The 18,614-nt window shown below is 32.2% G+C and overlaps 1 protein-coding gene and 2 long non-coding RNA genes across 4 annotated transcripts; 1 reads left to right on the forward strand and 2 right to left on the reverse strand.

Annotated features, from left to right (window-relative positions):
- Window positions 1–1,365: 1,365 nt before the first annotated feature.
- On the forward strand, window positions 1,366–18,463 carry LOC122714693 (protein Wnt-11b-2-like). Of its 2 annotated transcripts, none has more exons than XM_043936275.1 (5): window positions 1,366–2,975; window positions 10,242–10,483; window positions 12,096–12,448; window positions 12,694–12,965; window positions 17,685–18,463. In XM_043936275.1, exons 1-5 carry the CDS (start codon window positions 2,884–2,886, stop codon window positions 17,857–17,859), a joined length of 1,134 nt encoding a protein of 377 aa, XP_043792210.1. In that variant the 5' UTR covers window positions 1,366–2,883; the 3' UTR covers window positions 17,860–18,463. The 2 variants fall into 2 exon arrangements, with proteins under 2 accessions (XP_043792210.1, XP_043792211.1); XM_043936276.1 differs by lacking the exon at window positions 1,366–2,975 and adding an exon at window positions 9,918–10,068.
- LOC122714694 lies at window positions 3,234–4,396 on the reverse strand. Its single transcript, XR_006346689.1, has 3 exons — window positions 4,288–4,396; window positions 3,543–3,724; window positions 3,234–3,444 (listed from the first exon to the last, which is right to left on the reverse strand). It is a non-coding gene; the product is annotated as an uncharacterized LOC122714694 (long non-coding RNA).
- Window positions 12,337–15,427, reverse strand: LOC122714695. Its single transcript, XR_006346690.1, has 3 exons — window positions 15,362–15,427; window positions 12,762–12,955; window positions 12,337–12,466 (listed from the first exon to the last, which is right to left on the reverse strand). It is a non-coding gene; the product is annotated as an uncharacterized LOC122714695 (long non-coding RNA).
- Window positions 18,464–18,614: the final 151 nt, after the last annotated feature.

Genomic DNA, 18,614 nt, shown 5'->3' on the forward strand with positions numbered 1-18,614 from the left:
ACCACCCCTCGCGATTACGCACAAAGCCAACGCGTGTACACACAGACCGAGACTTTTCCTAGCAAATAAGCAAATTGCTAAATGAGCCGTAACGCCATCTTCCGCGGCCACAAAGAAATAATGGGGAAGAAAGATCAAACTTCGTAAGGGAGGCGCGTGATCTTTTCCTCGCGTGGAAAAAAAGGAAGGTTTCCACGATTGGGAAAATTGTATCGTTTTTTTTTTTTTTTGATTTAAATAAAGAATCTCGTGTAAAGAAAGGTTCGGTGAATCGCTATCCAACGCCCTTAGGATTTTAATAAGTAAACGGAAGTTCTATTTTTTTTTTCTATTTGATTTTCTGGGTTTTTTTTTCACAGTAAATAAAAGCTTTGACACGTCAAAATGAAAGATTTAAATTAAATCAACGAGTGAATACAGCTTTAAAAAATTAGAGATTCATAAGTGGAGGGGAAAAGGAAGAGACTATTGAATTATATGGGATTTCGAAATAAAGTTTTGTACGAACGTTTTGCACGCGCTCAATCTCTTCAAGTAATCAACAAATTGAACAGTCATTAGTATTAATTGCCTCATTTGTTAATTACCATTAACGCTCTTGTAACGATTTGTACGCCATATTACGAATCCTCGATCCGCACAGGCTACAAAACAGTTTGGGGTAAGCATTTTGTGTCCGCGCATTACGTAAATTCTATCCATTGACGTAATTAAAAATAAAATGGAAATATATTCTATATAAATATGAATTTTTACAACCTTGATCTCTGATATTTATAAAATATAAGAATACACTTATATATTATTTTATCAGCGCATAACAAAATGAATAAATCGAAGTTGAGTATAATTTATTAGTGAAAGAGAGACAAATGAAAATTGAGGTCCATTGTTCATATCGAAATAGATTCTTTCGTTCTTACTTCGAACGTTAGACTGATAAAATTATTTAATGAAAATATGAAAATGTTAGAGAAAAACGACGAAAAATTTGAGATAAAACCAAACGACTACCGGAGAATAAACAACCGGCTCTTTCTAGATACTTTCTGTGTGATATTTCTAATGGTAACTTCGAGTTCTCGAATAATATACGATCCCGCTTTCTCTTCGAAACTAATTGGCAAATCGTACACGTAATTGGTTCAATAGTTAACTGTTTGCCCGGCTTACCACATTCTTTGGATAAAAGAGTAAATATTATTACGAATAAAAATAGAACAATCTCAAATCCTAATTTAACAGAGAAACGGGAAATTAAATTATTAAAAAATCGAAAATTAAATTATATTATAATACAGATTTTCATAAATTAATTTAACTTGTTTTATCATTTACATTTCATGTTTGAAGAAGGGAAATACATATGTGCAATTTTAATGGAACTATAAACGTAAGTGACGATATTACGGTAAGAATACTTAATTAGAGAATTACTTGTCCTGAATTCTTGACACTTTCATCTTTCCCTTGCATCTGCTTCATTTAAACAAAGAATATAGCACTATATTTGTCATATTTACTTTAAGTAAGGGATGTTAAACATTTTAGATAAATATAACTCAAAATTGTCACTTTTCCAAATCGTAATCCTACAAAATCATTTCTCTAATTTCGCTATTGATTTAAAAATTATCACTATAAAAACTATAAACTCTTAATTTAAGATTTTACAGGAAAAAAAAAAATTGTTCTTTACATCCCAATTAACCGAAACTATTTTCAGTCGGTAATGCATGCTATCGCTTTGCTTTTGGCTTGATACGACGAACACCGGTGGATCCTCTCCTCGCAGGTACGATCCTCTCCGTTCACCAGAGGCTCTAGCAGCTCGTAGCCACGGATCTTTGACCAGTTTCTCGCCTCCTCCCTTACTCGTGTGCTCGCGTTCACACTCTGATCGCCATCCCTGTGGCCGGTTCCTCGTCCAACGAAAAACGAGTAGGTGAAGTAGGAGGAAATAGAGTAGTAGTAGGAGGATTCCACCTCCACGACGACCGGCAAATCCTGCGGGACGGCTCGACGGACACCTGTAACCACGCAGACTCCCTGCAGCACGGGACGGTGCGAAGGAACTTCCCCGATAGGGAACTCATATTGGTCACAGATCATTCAGGATACCGCGCGTTGACGTCCGGTCTGCTGCCTCGATTGATCATCCACCACGATCAATCGTCGTGTGACAGTGGATGTGCCCGGGATAATTCCATTTTACTACTTGTCGACTAGTTTCTCCAATATATTTTAGCAAGTCAATGTATATATGTATGTATATATATATATATATGTATATATCGTGCACGATATGTTTTCATCGATGAGGAACTCTCGGTTGAAAAATTGACGATAATTGGCGATGCAGGAGGAATTCGCGTGTGTGATTTCTAAGGCTACTTTATCGTCCTGTCGGCAACTGTAATTATTGAAAGAGTGTATATCTTTCGATATAAAATTTATATATTCTTCTCTTCGTAAAAGCTGCTTGCGGTATCCTTGGTTGTGTCCACTTTCAACGAGTTTTTTGATTAATTGTTTTTCATTTTTCTTTTTTTTTTCTTTATTCTTTTATTCTTTGATTTTAGAATTTTATTGTTTGTTTTGAGAAGAAGAATAATCTGAAAATAATAAAGTTTGGTTTTTATATGTATTGGGAAAAGTAGTGTGAATATTTTATAATAGAATTGATCGATGATGGATATATCAAAGGTACCGCGATTGTACGTGAAACGATCGACCGATCATCGAGAGAAACACAGTGGTGGACCCTGAAGAAAACGTGATCGTATCGCGTGTGAAGATAGAGAGTCTTGAACATTCATGAAACAAAAGTTTTTATGCGTCAACGACGAGGAAGAATGCCGATCTTCTAGAATGTAAAGTGACATGAAGATGACGATAATAAAGAGAAGCAGTGCTAAAGCTTGGCTGCTCTTGCTGCTGTTGCTGATTCACGATGGCAGGTGCATCAAGTGGCTGTAAGTAACTTGATGATATTTTTAAAATTTTTTTTTTTAATTTTTCAATCGTTGTTTCTCTCTCTCTCTCTCTTTCTCTCTCTCAGATTTTATTATCAAAATTTTATTCAACACAAAGAAAAAATTCAAAAATATTTTTATTTTAAAATTTACTTTTTAATTTGTCTAAAAAATTTCTCTAAAATTGTTGTGAATTTCAAAATCTTTTTTGTGAGCAGTAATACACTTTAACATTTAAAAGCATAAAGATTTCTTTATTAAAATTTACAACTTTATCCAATTTTTTACTTACTTTTCTTTTGCACAAAAATCATCAATTACAAGATAATTTGTACTTAATCACGGTTACACGGTGTAAAGGAATTTAAATAGAGTTCTAGAAGCTCCATTCTGTCGAAGCACCATGAATCCTTCGGTAACAAGCGGCTTCGATGTTCTCACATTTGTTCACGAAGGTTCCGTAGGAGTCCTAAGATTAATGTAGGTCCGTTAATGAGAAACAAATAGGTTACCAGATACCACACGTATACGTGGAGCAGAATGGTAGGAAGGCGAGGATTATTTTACTCTATTATGAAGATTTCTTCTTTTACTTGTTCTCTTCCTCGCGTCGGGCCCCCAAGGAACAATAAGTCTCAACAAGGATTTATTATACGTTCGAAGTTCTCTTATGCACGATGCATCGAATATAGGTTTATTAAAGTATCGTTCTCTGACCAACGACTCGTAAATTCTCGTGAAAATATCGACTGTAAACGTAAAGAAAAATTCTATTAAATTCTTCGAAATTCGAGAATAACAATTTTTTTTTCTTTTATTAAAAGAGTGAATCAAGAAATCGCCATTGGCGATAATATTTCAAGAGATGCTATTAAGAATGATCAATGATAAAAGATAAGAGAAATAATATTTTAAATAAAGATAAACCAGTCCACAATCATTCGTCACTTGGCTCAAATAGGAAGGATGATGAAAATGGCTAAGAAGCTTACTTGGAATGGAGATAACCAGTTCGTTACTTCAAAGAAATAAACGGGATTATTCTTACTGCTATCATTTGACTTGAAAAGTGGATCTCATACGTATGATAGCAAAAATAATCGAATCACGAATATACAAAAAATACAAAAACGCAACGATCCTAACCTTAATTTTTTTGATACCAATTGAAAAGTGGATCTCATATGTGTGATAGCAAAAATAATCGAATCACGAATATACAAAAAATACAAAAACGCAACGATCCTAACCTTACTTTTTTTGATACCAATTTTTTTTCTTCTTATTAACAATGAAATTAAACACTACTCACTCTGATAAATTAAATAAAAAATAGAGAATGCAGAATTAACGATTAAAAAATCAACAAGGATTATCCAATTTTCCAAACTTTCCCCATCTTCCTCTCCGAGAGACCTTCGCGCGCGATTAATCTTCTCCCAACCAGCATCGCGAAACCTTCCTCGTTCGCCGATTCCAGCCTTAATTCCCATTCTTGGTATCAATTAATCCACGCCTCCCCTCCGGCTCACCCTTCCCCATTCCAATTCTTATGAATCATTGCCAGTTCCTCCGCGTACGGACGTACGGATGGAATCGTTGACCGTTATACTTGGCCGTAGCTCGCGAACCATGAAGATATTATTCCCATTATCATTCCACGCTGGCCGGAGGTGATCGCCTTCTCAAATCTCCTCTTCCTTTATTTCACTCGTAGCCGCTCGCCGTTGACGTTAATTGTCCAGTGATTCGAGATGAATTTCATCGGGCCACGTTCATGGAAGTTGCTTATATATATATTATTATATATATATAAGGGGCTGGAAAAGCGGAAACAGAAAGAGAGAAGCCTGCTCTGCGTCGGATGATGAATGGTGGAGTGATGGTGGTTTCGCGTGCAAAATCAAAATACGAGTGGAGCGGGGAAGGAAAGTACTACACGAGGAAGACAGCGAGGCTCGAGAAACAGGGTGGAAGATTAGGGGTTGCCTGCGATTCGTGATTTATAAACGCCCTTTCCAAGAAGCCTTCTCTCTCGCTCTCTCTTTCCCTCGTCCCCGTCACTCTCGTCGATCCCTCCGCCATCATTCTGTCCCCCTTTTCCCCTTTTGTTTATAATTATCGACACCGGTGCGGAGGGGTAATCGAATCGAGCTGGGAGATCGGAAGTCGTGAACACGATTTGTCGCCGTATACGACGACCGGAATCGTACATCGATCCCTCTGTCACGTCCAGGCCTATAAAAGATGCGTGTGCTCTCGTTGGGGGCCGACCTTACCGAGAAAATTTACGAGGCTCGGTTTTTCCTAATTGTGCCTTTACGAAAGAAATTTCCTTTCTCGTAGGAAAGCGTTGTTGCATTGGGGAGAAAATTTTGATAATTTGGTTCGTCGGTGGATAAATCTTGAGTACATGAAGCGCACTGGAAAGTATAATTAAAATTTTTATGAATTGAAAATTCTCTTTTGTGATTGGATTTTTGATCCAATTAAACTATTATTTTTAATTCACACGCAATTTCAATTTTAATTGTTAAAGTGATATTAATAATTTTCACGAAGTTAAATGAGCTATTTAAAAATTAAATAATTCGAATGAATGAAAGTAAAGGGTATTTAAGAAGATTTAATGAAATGCTTGTTAACTTGTCAAGTTAAAAAACATTTACAGCATATATAATATACGAAGAAGTAAAGGATCTTCAACTTCATTACATTCCCGTTGAAATATTAAAATCGAAAGTAACGGGATAGCGAACAATTTAAACGAAGAAATTCATTAATCATTTAGCTAGAGATCAAGGAAATTATTTTATAATTAAAACCATCGTTTTTTTTAAATACCTTGCCTCTTCTAAAAATTTGTGAAATTGGTTAGGAGGCTCCTTAGAGAGATTAACAATCGACTTATAATAAATTGCACGAATGTCATTGATTAATGTTGAATTTATAAAAACGCGTGGATGTTGGTATTTATAAATCTACACATAAGCGTGCGTTATACTTATCATGGATTTGTTGCTCATAAATCATCTGTTGCATGATTTGTGCGAAACGTAACAGGTATTATCACATAGTTAGATGCTCTTCATACAGGAGAAAATGTAGGAACTATGTATCTTTATTCGTAAGTGTTAAGAAATCTGAAATTACAAAAAATTTTAATGTAAAAGACTATTGAAATTTAATACAAAATTTCTAATAACATAATAAAAAAATAAAACTATTATAGACAATTATACTAATTAATTTACATAACAAAATATAATAGTATACATAACATTATAATTAATAATTATAGCAATAAAATTTCTCGAAGTACTCTACTTATTAGTTATGGGCTTGTAAATTTAGAAAGAGAGAAAGAAAGAGAATTGATTGGTTTTTAAGTATTCAAATAACCTCGGGAACCCGGGCTATTTTCAAGCTTGTAAACTCTGTGTTTTATGGTCTATATGTCAAAGCCAATTTTGGAATCCATAATGTATATCTTTGCATGGATCCTCCCACAAGAATTCTCAGACGTAACACACGTTCATCGATAAAAGTATCAATGGAATATCAATATCAGCGAGACATCATTTAAATTGCTACCGAATATGGAAAATTACGATATCTCGCGTGTATTTTCGCCATAGTTTCGTTCAATTCGTAAAATATTATCGATTATTGCCACGTTCATTAATGATTTCAATTTCTTTTGTATCCTTACACAAAGTAATACTGTTGTATATTTCTCGTTTATATTTATAGAAATATCATAAATATTTATGTGTAATATTTGAATATTTCAATCGTAAATTTCATATTTCATATTAGGAAATTGTATGTATTTTAGAAGTTTAATAGTTTGTCATAATTTCGTCTCATTTTTTAATATATCAAATTTTCTGTAATCATATAAAAGTATCGATAAATAATGCATCTTAATATATTTTAAACAATTAATATTTAAATCTTGTAAGAAATACAATAATGTATTCTTTATATCTACTGTAAACATTTATAATTTATTAACGAGGAAGAACAAAAAAGAATAGGAAATGACCGCATTCGGACTTCTAACGTTAACGGAACTCGAAGACTTCAGTTTCGTTTCGTCTTTGACAGAAAACGGACTGGTGGCCGCACACGAGAGACCACAAGAATGGTAGGAGCCAACCTATTATCAGCCCCGTAAAAACATTACTTTACGATTCCACGAGTCAAAACGAATTTCAAAATTGCATCCGACACCGGTATGCTCGCCCATTTGGCCGTTTCGAAACGTACGTCACGCAGTTTTATTGGAGCTCACTGCATTTTCATAAGAATGCACCTACATATATACCGTAAACGACCATGAACTTCTTTGGAGGGATAAGTTTGTTCCTTATACATTACAGTTTTGTGTAATGGATCGCATAAAGGAGACCGATCAAATCCGCTTCGATTTATAGTTTTCGCGCCAATTTAGGGTAGAAACATTTTGCGAAAAATCTCATGGCTCCCGATTCGATCGATTCCAAGGAAATAAAGGAACCGGTAGCATAACTTCCACGAATTATTCGCACGAATTCGATCGTGTTATCGCATTTACGCCTCATGTTTCAGCAGGCAAACTGGTTATTAAAATTAGGTACGCTCATTTTTGGAGAAAATTAACTTGCTTTTTAATAGAATGATAGTGATAAATTATGGTAATATGATAATATATATATATTAGTTCTTTATGTATGTATTACAACATTAATTAAATAATTTTTTTTTGCTTTGTTCCTATTCGAAGAAGATTAAATATATTTTTTAATAAATTCTTTTTTTTATGATTATGATATAAAAAAGAAATTTTTATAAATTCGATACCTTGTGTTTCTCCATAAATTGGCTAATACAGTATTTAAGATCGAGGGTGTGCCTTTTGTAACAAATGTCACTGAGCAAGACTTTCGTAAAGGTACTGAATACATCAATATAATCCATAATGATCGTATACAAATAAGATAGGGGGCGATATATTCTTCACTCGTGACTCTGTCTACAAGTTGTCGGACTTGTTGCATACCAGGTGGTCTCGCGAAACAAGATCTTGGCTGTGAGATTGCCTCGAAAATGCTTTCATTGGCTAATTGAAATGGTTATCGACATGATATATACTGTGTGAATAATAACTCGTAACAAATCTAGGCGCGAACAGTGCAGAAATCGGACAGTCTCTGTCACAGTATTTACTATCATCGAATAATTTATCAACTTTCATGAACGAAATTGAAAAACATTAATTGTAAATATCCTTTATATCCTAGAATGTTCGAAGTGAAGAAAATGAAAATTATTTGTTTTAAATCTGTCAATCATATTCTGCAAAGAAAAAAGTTGAAAACAGGCATAGCAAATCTTATACTTACATTAAAATAATTATTGCTTATCAACCAACATGTTTCATACGAGCAATTTACATAATTGTACGGCCAATCTTTCAAGTGTCATTTGTAGAACATTGAATCTGCCTTCTTCTGAATTTGTTTTAGTCGCGTCATATTTGTAATTTTTTTTATTTTTTTCCAAGTCTCCGATGAAATGCAATGCAATTTTATGTATGCAAATAAAAAGGAGAAGAAAATATGCTGTGATACTGATTCATTGCATGAGAAGTAGTTAAAATAATAAAACAATCATTTAATTTTTTATTTTTCTTTGATACACTAAATTATCTTAATTCTACAACAAAGGAATAATTTTAGTTATAAAATAAAAAATATATATATATAAATTACACAATTGTAATTGTAGAAACAAATTTGATGATTAAATTTGAAAATAGTGAAAAATTGAGCAAACGACGAGCAATGCAAAAATGCAATTAGTTTTTTATATATATCCGTATTTGATGCATGAATCGATAATGAACCATGTAGAAATGTATTTCCCAAATCTGTTTTGAAACAAGTAAAATAAATTTGCTTCTTTTTTCCATTGACAAAAAGAATTGAGTTTCCTTTCTTTCATGATATATGTCACTTTCACGTAAGTGGATAAGTAATTCTGTAGAAATATCAAACAATTCCTTTTCAAATTAATTTCACTTACTATCTTTTTAACGTATAGTATTAAAAAGACAAATAATATTTAAAATACATAGAGATTTAAATATAAATTAAAAATTTCTAAATTTGATTCTACAACAATTAATATAACCAAGCGTTTAATATAACCAAAAAATGTTATATCACGATTTCGGAAACACCCTATATATGACGCGACAATCAACGTGTTAAACGAGCGTTGCAGACGAACAAGAAAAAGTAGTTGATATCGGAGGCAACGAGAACATAAATCCTGTAGGAACGGGAAACGCGAACATTTACGATTGTCCCGTGCTTCGAGCGTCATGAACGGAGACAAACACATAACGACGCACACGGCATCTTGGAAACGACAGCAGCGCCACGGTGCGGCAATCAGCAAGCGAATAATGAATTAGAGGAATGGCCTTTTGATAGGGTAATTTCGAGGGTAGGCTGACACGGGGTTGGCGAGCCGACCATTCCCAGGGCTGTTACGTCTAGACGTATCCGTGCTTGAACCATTTCGACTTTCAGGTGTCCGTAATTATCCTCCATATGGTTTGCGCCATGGTGCACGTATCCACCCGCACCGCTTAAACCCACCTTTCAGCTTCATTCCCTATAATTTTCGAAATTCACCCCTGATTTACGATTCTTGCCCGAACTGTATATGAACGATTCACCCGTCCAATATCAAAGTCGTTCCATAATGAACTTTCAATTTAAAATTTCGATTTTCGATTCGATTACCCACGAGAAAAGATTCTTCACGATCTTCGAGTTTTCTATTCGATTATTCGCACTGGATCTTTCATATCGATCTTTATTAAATCGATTGCATGATCTTGCTATCAATTGACTTTCGAGAGTAAGAATTAAAGAGAATATGGTTAAATTTACGAAAGAGAATAAAATTTTTTATTTGCAGAAATGAAAAATAGAAGAGAGTTAGAATTATTTTTTGAGCATAGAAGGATTTTAAAAGTTTGTGAATAAAAACATTTAAGCAACGAATATGGGTTTGAATAATAATTTTATAATATTAGGTTAGTATATATGAAATTCTTAAAAACTTTAATCAACTATGCTTTTACCAGTTACTTATTTTACTTAACTTGAAAATATCAGAAAAAGTAAATTTGGACTAGAATATAACGAATAATCATTCTTTTTTTTTCGTTGAAATGTATCGATGAAATCATTATTGATTTAATTCCAGAGCTCTTGGCCGTACCGAAGATGGGTATACATGGACAAGGGAGGCTTGCACAAATGCGAAAAACTCAGGGCTTTTGGAGAGAAAGCAGGCAAGAGCGTGCAGAGCCACGCCAGATGTGATGCCGAGTTTGGTACAAGCGGCGAGGGATACTTCAACAGTATGTCAGCAAACATTTCGACACCGTAGATGGAATTGTAGTAGCATCGAGCGTGCACCAGATTATACGCCTGAATTACTTACTGGTATGTTCTATATTGAAATGCATTTTTTATTTAATATCTTGAAGATCTTTATGAGACTAACCTCAAGGGTCATCTAAGATTCTATTTCGTCAGACATTAACGTGAAAAATGATATTGAACCATAGATAGATAGATATCGATGAGATTTCTTGTTGAAATATAGAGTGTGATTGGTGTAATATGTAACAAGATTGAAAGGAATGAGAAAGAAAGATTAATCGTCTTGTTAATAATAGATATATTTTTTTAGGTTATGGAAAAAATAAATATTCAAATATTTTATTATTTATATATTTATATATATTTTTCTTCAGTTTCTGATTATTTTGAATTTTGAATTAAATGTAATATAATATTATTACAGCATAATAAATTAATATAATGATTTCTATTATAAATTACTTTGCACATATAAATTATGACAATGATTTGATATAGTTCGAAGCGTTATATTAAGTTTTCGTAATTTATTTGTTTCATTAATGCATGAACAAGCAGATCAGAGAAAGTGAACAACTGACATTCGCAAACTGACACGAACATGTCTCTAACATTAAATTTTTTTCATTCAGAAATCATACTACCTATCATTGTCATAACTCACTTCCTATATATACATATATATATATGTATATATATGCACATAAATGAAAGTTAAATCATGATTTTTTTCAATATTTTTTTATTTGCTACAATACTTAACACAATATTTAATATAAAGTTATTATGTTTGTTTGCAATAAAAAATCATTTGTCTTGAAAAATTATTCAATTTGAAAAACAATTAATTTTGATAACCACAAAAGCAGTTATATACATATAAAAAAAGACATAACTTTAAAATAAGTATTCTTTAAGGTATTTCACAATAAATAGGAAGACCTTGAAGAAGCGGCTCAATTAGTAGTCATTATCTAACCAGTGCTTCCTTTTCTTTCTTCTACCTCTTGCTAGCAATGCCGGATTAAATGTTCGCATTTGACGATAATTATATTATAAATAAAAATGTTCCTGGGCAAGAGGATATCCTTCATTAATGAGAAAACGGAGAAGCTCGTCATGAGTTTCGGAGTGGTGATGAAAAACACACGGTTCCTCAATAAGTATCGGAGGAGCAGAAAAGCCGCCCTTTCGCTACTGCTATGCTAATCAGCTTTCCTTCAATTATTTCAAACCGGTTACGAGCAGAAGAGAGACCATGAATGCGACCTCTAAAAGGCACCACGGACCATATTATTACCGACTTTATTCGGGACCGTTCGAGAGATTCGACTTCTTACCTCGTTAATTGCCCATTTCGAAGATTTCTTATTAGAAAATCGCGGCATCGTCGCTTCGATCTTCGATTCACGACATTTTACTAGTCAATAAAGCCTAGGTAACAAATTCTTACATAACAAAAATAAAATTGACGCAAATTTGTTAAGAAAATTATTTAGAGAGCAAATTGTACAATGTCTGTTACGAAGGTGATAATATTTTGGTTTAATTTCATTTTTTTATTCAAATAATTAAAAAGTTATATTTCATTAACTTTATTAACTTAATGCAATAATAAAAAATAAGAATGAAATGAAAAATATAAGAAAAATGTTTTGTTTTCTTATAATAGGAACCAGGGAACAAGCATTCGTATATGCAATGTCAGCAGCAGCTGCAGTTTGGAGGTTAGCGAGAGGATGCGCTCTGGGCAGTCTTGCAGCATGTTCCTGTGCCACACCACCACGAAGGGAGCCTCCATCACCTTCTGCCTTGATCTCACCTTCATCTTTCACTGCGACATCTGTCTCTTTTGGAACATTGTCTGCCAGAAACTCTTTCAAATGGGGCGGTTGCGGCGATGACGTTAGATCGGCGTCCAGAATGGCCAAGAGGTTTCTCCAAGGCGCAACGCCTCCAGGCACAGGTGCAACCGCGAAGTTTATGCACGCTGTTAACATGCACAACAACCGAGCGGGTCGAAGGGTAATCGAAATAATTGTACTGATATAAAAAAAAAAAAGGGGGATTTATTAATATTAATGAAACAACTTTTCAGTGATATTTTTTTCGTTTGCACGAAATTTTAATATAATATTATTTGCATTATATGTATAATTTCTGAATATGTGGTATGTAAAAGTAATTTTTATATCAAAAACACCAAAATTTGTTTTTTATTTTCTTGCAAGTCAATTAAAGTTTATCTTTATGCATTTTATCATTATAAGGCAGTGGAACAATCCTTGACCCTTGAATGTAAGTGTCATGGAGTGTCTGGATCATGCAGTGTACGTACCTGTTGGAGAGGGCTTGGTTCTTCAGGGCCGGCAGCAGCAGGAAGTCGTTTGCTTCGAAGATATGCAACTGCAGCAGAAGTACGACCAAGATCAGGAGGCAGATTGCCACCCTTGTATCATCACGATAATCTATTATATACCACTAAAAGTCCAGACTATTGTCTTCCCGACAAGAAGAGAGGAAGTCTTGGAACTGTTGGCAGGTAAATTTTTCATTTTTATTTATTTATTTATTTTTTTAACTAACATTGTAAAACCGGTTTCACGCTAACAGTTTACAGTAATTATTTTGTTAATATATGACAGTTGCACGTTCTTATTTTTCTTTTTATACTACAAGCGATTTCACTTAGACTCAACTGTTCACTAGATTTACTGTTCAACTTATTGAATCTCCTGTTTTTCTTATTTAGTTGTCACGTTTATAATTCTGAAATTGACGCAATAAATGAAAGTATGAAATTTTAAAATTATTATAGGATTTACAGTATTATAAGTATATTTTATGCAATCATTTTATATATTTCAAAAATCAATTGCATAATTGCATCTTTGTCAAATATTATGTCAAAAATTATTACAACAATTTCAGCAAATTTTTGTTATATAAATAAACTAAAAGAAATACATAATTTACATGAATATACGAGTTAATTTGAATAAGAAAATAGATTAGTTATTCAATCATTTGACTTATTTATAACTTCCAAGAAAAATTCAATTCAAATTCGAAATTTCAGAAAAATTCTAAACTTTACAGAAATATAATTCAGAAATAATATCTACAATTATTTCAGATGACGATTATTTCAAATGAAAGTCTACAATTATTTTGAATCATTTAAACAAGTAAAATAAATAGATAAATACATTTTGGATGAATTAAACAACATATAGAAATGAATGGAGATAGATCGTTTCGTTATTTTAAAGAAATAAGCAAAGAAATAATTATCATCAAGCAAAAATAAATTCAGTGTCCTTGATTTACTTATATTTATATATTTATGCAGCAAATAATTTTGGTTTAAAATGATTTCAAATTTTAATACGAATACCTTGTCATTGATTTTCTTATCCTTTTAATGTAGTCAGATGTTATCGCCTTACATTCGTCAGAGACTTTATTCGATTCGTTAGCAAAGAACATGTAAAACAAGCATCTCATAGATAGGTGAATGGAATTAATTATACTAGTTCAATTTATCAAAGATTTTACTAAGAACTAGTTTTATAACATTTTATAAAATTTATAACATAATATGTTTACATCAGAAAAATAAAGAATATTATGAAATACTTTCAATATTTTAAATTCCAGTAAATTCTATGAACTAGAAATCAAAGAAATTTATAGTATAATTTATATTATACATATTATAAAGAACACATGTACAATCTAAAATCGATAATCGTGTGTTGACATGTAATTGTATGACAAATTTATATTAATACCTTTCTTATTTATTTTTTATTTTATCCATAATAATGTTCGTGATTGTTAACTTAAAAGAAGAAAAATGGATGACACTTGCAGAAGTTTTGAATATATAAGTGACATCTAGAATGGATGACGTACAATATTGCAGAACATATTCCATCGCTAAATTTAGTAGCATACATATTTATTCATAACTGGTAATATAATCTGATGAAGTATATAATGTATTTAAAATATGCATTAAAATCGTTTCATACAACAGCATGGTGGATTACAATTGAAAGAGATAAAGGAATATAATTTCTTTTTAATTAAAAAAAAAAAAAAAAAAAAAAATGAGAACATAGCGAAACAGTTTCATAAAGAGGAACATAAAACGAGAGGAAAAAAAAATGGAATTGCGCAGCATTTTGGTAATCGAAAGTTCATGAACCTTTGACCAAGATTCTTTCTTTTGTCGCCAATCATCGAAGTTCGTTCCCTTTTTACCGCGCACTCGATCGATGAATCTTTCATAAGACTCGCTTGAATACGTTTCACCGGAGTATACATTTGTGTCCCTGATTACTTTTACTTTTTCTTACTTTAATACCAAATTGTAATAAAATTTTATAACGCTAAAAAATGCTATGATTTTTGAAAATGATTTTTTTTTTTCTTTTTAATGAATTTCGCAGATAACTTTATTATAATATCCTTTAACATATTTCTTCTTTAATATATGTAATATAATATTGAAATAATATAATAATTGTAATAATAATATTGAAAAATATTTTTATTTGTATGAAAAATTTGAAGAAAATTATTTTTCAAACTAAAAGAAGGATTCTTAACGCTTAACATTTCATGATTTTATGATTCGTAAGACATTTTTTTTTTTTTTTTTTTTTTTTTTTTTACTTCGATCAGATATTTTCAGAAATATGAGAGGACGTTTCGCATAGCCATCATCCGCTTTTCATTACGTAAAATAAAATCGCTTAAACGCGAGAAAAAAATGGACAGGTATCTAGTCGATGCATAATGCAGATATCGCACACGTGATATTTCAGGACGGTTTACGATCCGCAATTCGAGGTGATCACAGTGTACACATACATTTATTCCTGTCTCTGTCTCTGATCAACTAATCGTTATCTCGCGCTAATAAAATACCTATTTCCATTCTGTAGATCCACTCGATTCTTCGACTTGTTCCATTTTCTATAATAGCCACACACAACGAATTCCTACACCTCGATCTTAGTTATCGTCCGCGTAGCGAGATACTCGCTTATTTATACGACTGCGTCCGATAATTACCTATGAGAGAAGACCTTCGAGATAGGGCGGAACCTCACATTTTTCCAACCGATCAGGAAACCTGTTCTCGAATAAATCTTGTATTTTACGATATTTTAACGATTCTACCATATAGCTTGGCACAAGCTATGAAATTTCTTTCGTTTTACTCAGAATTTGACTATTCAAATGGTATAAGCATGACGCATTTGTTATGACGACATCGAAGATAGAATTTCTGAAATTGAATAGTGAAGATCTTAGCAGGGCCACCAGGATCCCCTGTGGATTCTTTTAAAATTGAATATTTTAAGTGTATTATTAGTATTCAAAATATTTATTAAATCCTTTTTTCAATATTTAATCAATTCAACGAGTGTTTACGACTCGATTGTTTATTCGTAATTTAATTTTCCATCTTTCAATTTTTTTTTTCTTTTTAAAGAAAAAAAACATTTTTAACGATTTTCTAATTCGATGATCAAACACTATATAACATTTATTTCGACATAAAAAAAAAATATATATATATATATCGAAACATATATCTCGTTAATTCCTAACGAGAGATATCCCAAGGGTTCTACGTAATAGGAGAAGGTTTATTCAGGTAACAATCACTATTAACACGAGCGGGAACAAAATAAAGGAAATAAAGATGTTTCTTTCTTTGTTGATTGCATTCGCTACGGTTTTTCCGGCGGCAAGGCGAAAGGAGGAATCTTCGTCGCTCTGAATTATTCACGCCTCGATGTTTGTGAATTAAGATCATCCACGGTATTCCGGGACACGGTGACCGGTTCTAGAAGGAAGATGCAGAAAGATCGCGGCGAAACCCTCCTGGCTCTTTGTTTCATTTGGCCAACCCTATAAATCACTCCTCGAATCACCATCCGTACTATTAGGCAAAAATTAATGTCATTTCCGTTGCATCTGACAACGATCGATCGTTATCATTAGTGCAGTGGAATGAGGCGGCACAGAAATAAAAATGATCTCGATATCCTGGTATAAATAGAACGTAGCGATAACAAACAGCCATTCCAATAAAAAAAGAAAATATATATGTATATATAACAGACGTATATAAAATAGCAATTCTTTATCAAGCAGTTCTTAAACAAATATAAAAATAGATATAAATGTTAATAAAGATAAGAGTATAATAGGATACACGATCGATTCATTTAAGAAATACATTCTACCAGTTTCATAGTCTGTTAATTACGTGTAAATAGATACTTCATTTCGAGTGTTTCGAGTGCTATTTATTTTATCTCTCGCGCGAAAAGAAAGTTGAATTTTTTTTTTTTTTTTTTTTTTTTTTTTTTCCAATAATTTTCGATCAGAAAATGTCTAATGGATGAAGTCAACTGGTAAGTCAATTCGTAAGGCTAATCGGATGCTAGTTTTGGACACGTTAATATTTTATTTCCGTCGGTAAATATATGGTACCAAGTTTCCTTTGGGCACCACTGACTGGTCCCTACCAATTACAGGTTACAACCGGTAATTATAACCCTCCGTATAATTATACAAAGTAGGCGTGGTGAATGTTTATTACGCCCTCGGCAATTTCACCGTATACTTTTCGAAATCGTTTTTTCTTGACACTACACCTGTGTGTAAAATGCGCGTCGTAACATGCGCGAGGACAAACTTCCGAGAGACTTTTCTCCTTCCCCCCCCCCCTCTCTCTCTATCTATCTATCTATCTATCTCTATCTCTCTCTCTCTTTATTCGCCGTAAGATGCGCAATATTTATGGATCACCCAAACGATCCAGAGATCGAGCATTAATATACAGAGATTATAAGGATTTAAGGATTTGAAATCCTCGAAGGTTTATTGAATAATTTTCTACTTATTTTTTATTATTCTTTTTTATCATTCTCTATTATAAGTAACAAAAAAAAATATTCGACGATTAATTTGTTTCCTTTATAATTTAATTAATGTACATTTTGAATGATCGTTTATTACGATAATAAAACGAATTGATTTCTTATCAGTGATATTGTGATATTACAATTAATTGACCTATAATTAACGATGTAATAAATACCGTAATGATCGTAATAAGCGATATCGATCGTGTAATAATTATTTTTTTAATTATTAATATTTTCTTGGAGTCAATTTTGATCTTGTAATATATTTTAGAGATAACTTATTTGATAAAATTTTTTTCTTTCAGACAATGTAACGGCAGCAGTACCGGATACGAAGGTTGCGAGTATCTTTGTTGCAGTCGGGGACATGTGACGAGAACGGAAGAGGTTTTAGAGAGATGCGATTGCAAATATATCAGTTGCTGTTACGTAAAGTGTAAAACGTGCAGAAAAGTTATGAAAACGTACGAATGCAAATAAATAAACGGGGATTCGTAGAAATTTTAGAATAAAAAAATTGATCGTCGAATCGACAAAAATTCATTTCCATCGCTTTTCACCGCATATGGTATTCCCCGTAAACGATAAAATTGTCCATTGCGTTTAACGAGTAATACTTATTTATATATGGCGCAATTAATTGTCGTGATAATTTAAAACGATTAAAAAATATTACCAGTTGGAACGCGTATTTGTAGTTATTTTTAGAGATCGTCGATATTATATAGGGGGGAGAGGGGGAAACGTTGATGCAAACAGATAAATTATATAATTACTTAAAATGAATCATCAATGATGAAAAAGTTGAATTAAAAAAAGAAAAAAAAAATACGTTATATTAAAGATAAAAGAACTTAATAAAAAATTCTTATTTATCTCAATTATTTATTAAAATTAATAAATCTTCGATAAAAATATAATATAGTGTTGTCAACATTTTTCAAAATATTGAAAAGATATAGATATCAGATCAAAAATGATTACATTGATTATATTTGATAACAAAATAATGATAAGAACAAAGGACAACACTGTTAGATATATTGCCCTCTTTAGTTTAATTATCCTATCTAACATTTTTTACAAATAAGGTCGNAATATTTAGATAGGAAATTTCAATTAAAGAGGACAGCATAGACAGCATGTTAGATATAAGGCATGGTTAGTCGCTATGTAAATAATTTGCTAAATCCAAATTCGACGTAGTTTGTATTAAAAATTATGTTCTAATAATA

Source organism: Apis laboriosa, unplaced genomic scaffold (genome assembly GCF_014066325.1).
Source record: "Apis laboriosa isolate Shangri-la unplaced genomic scaffold, ASM1406632v1 scaffold34_cov151, whole genome shotgun sequence".
Lineage (NCBI taxonomy): Eukaryota > Metazoa > Arthropoda > Insecta > Hymenoptera > Apidae > Apis > Apis laboriosa.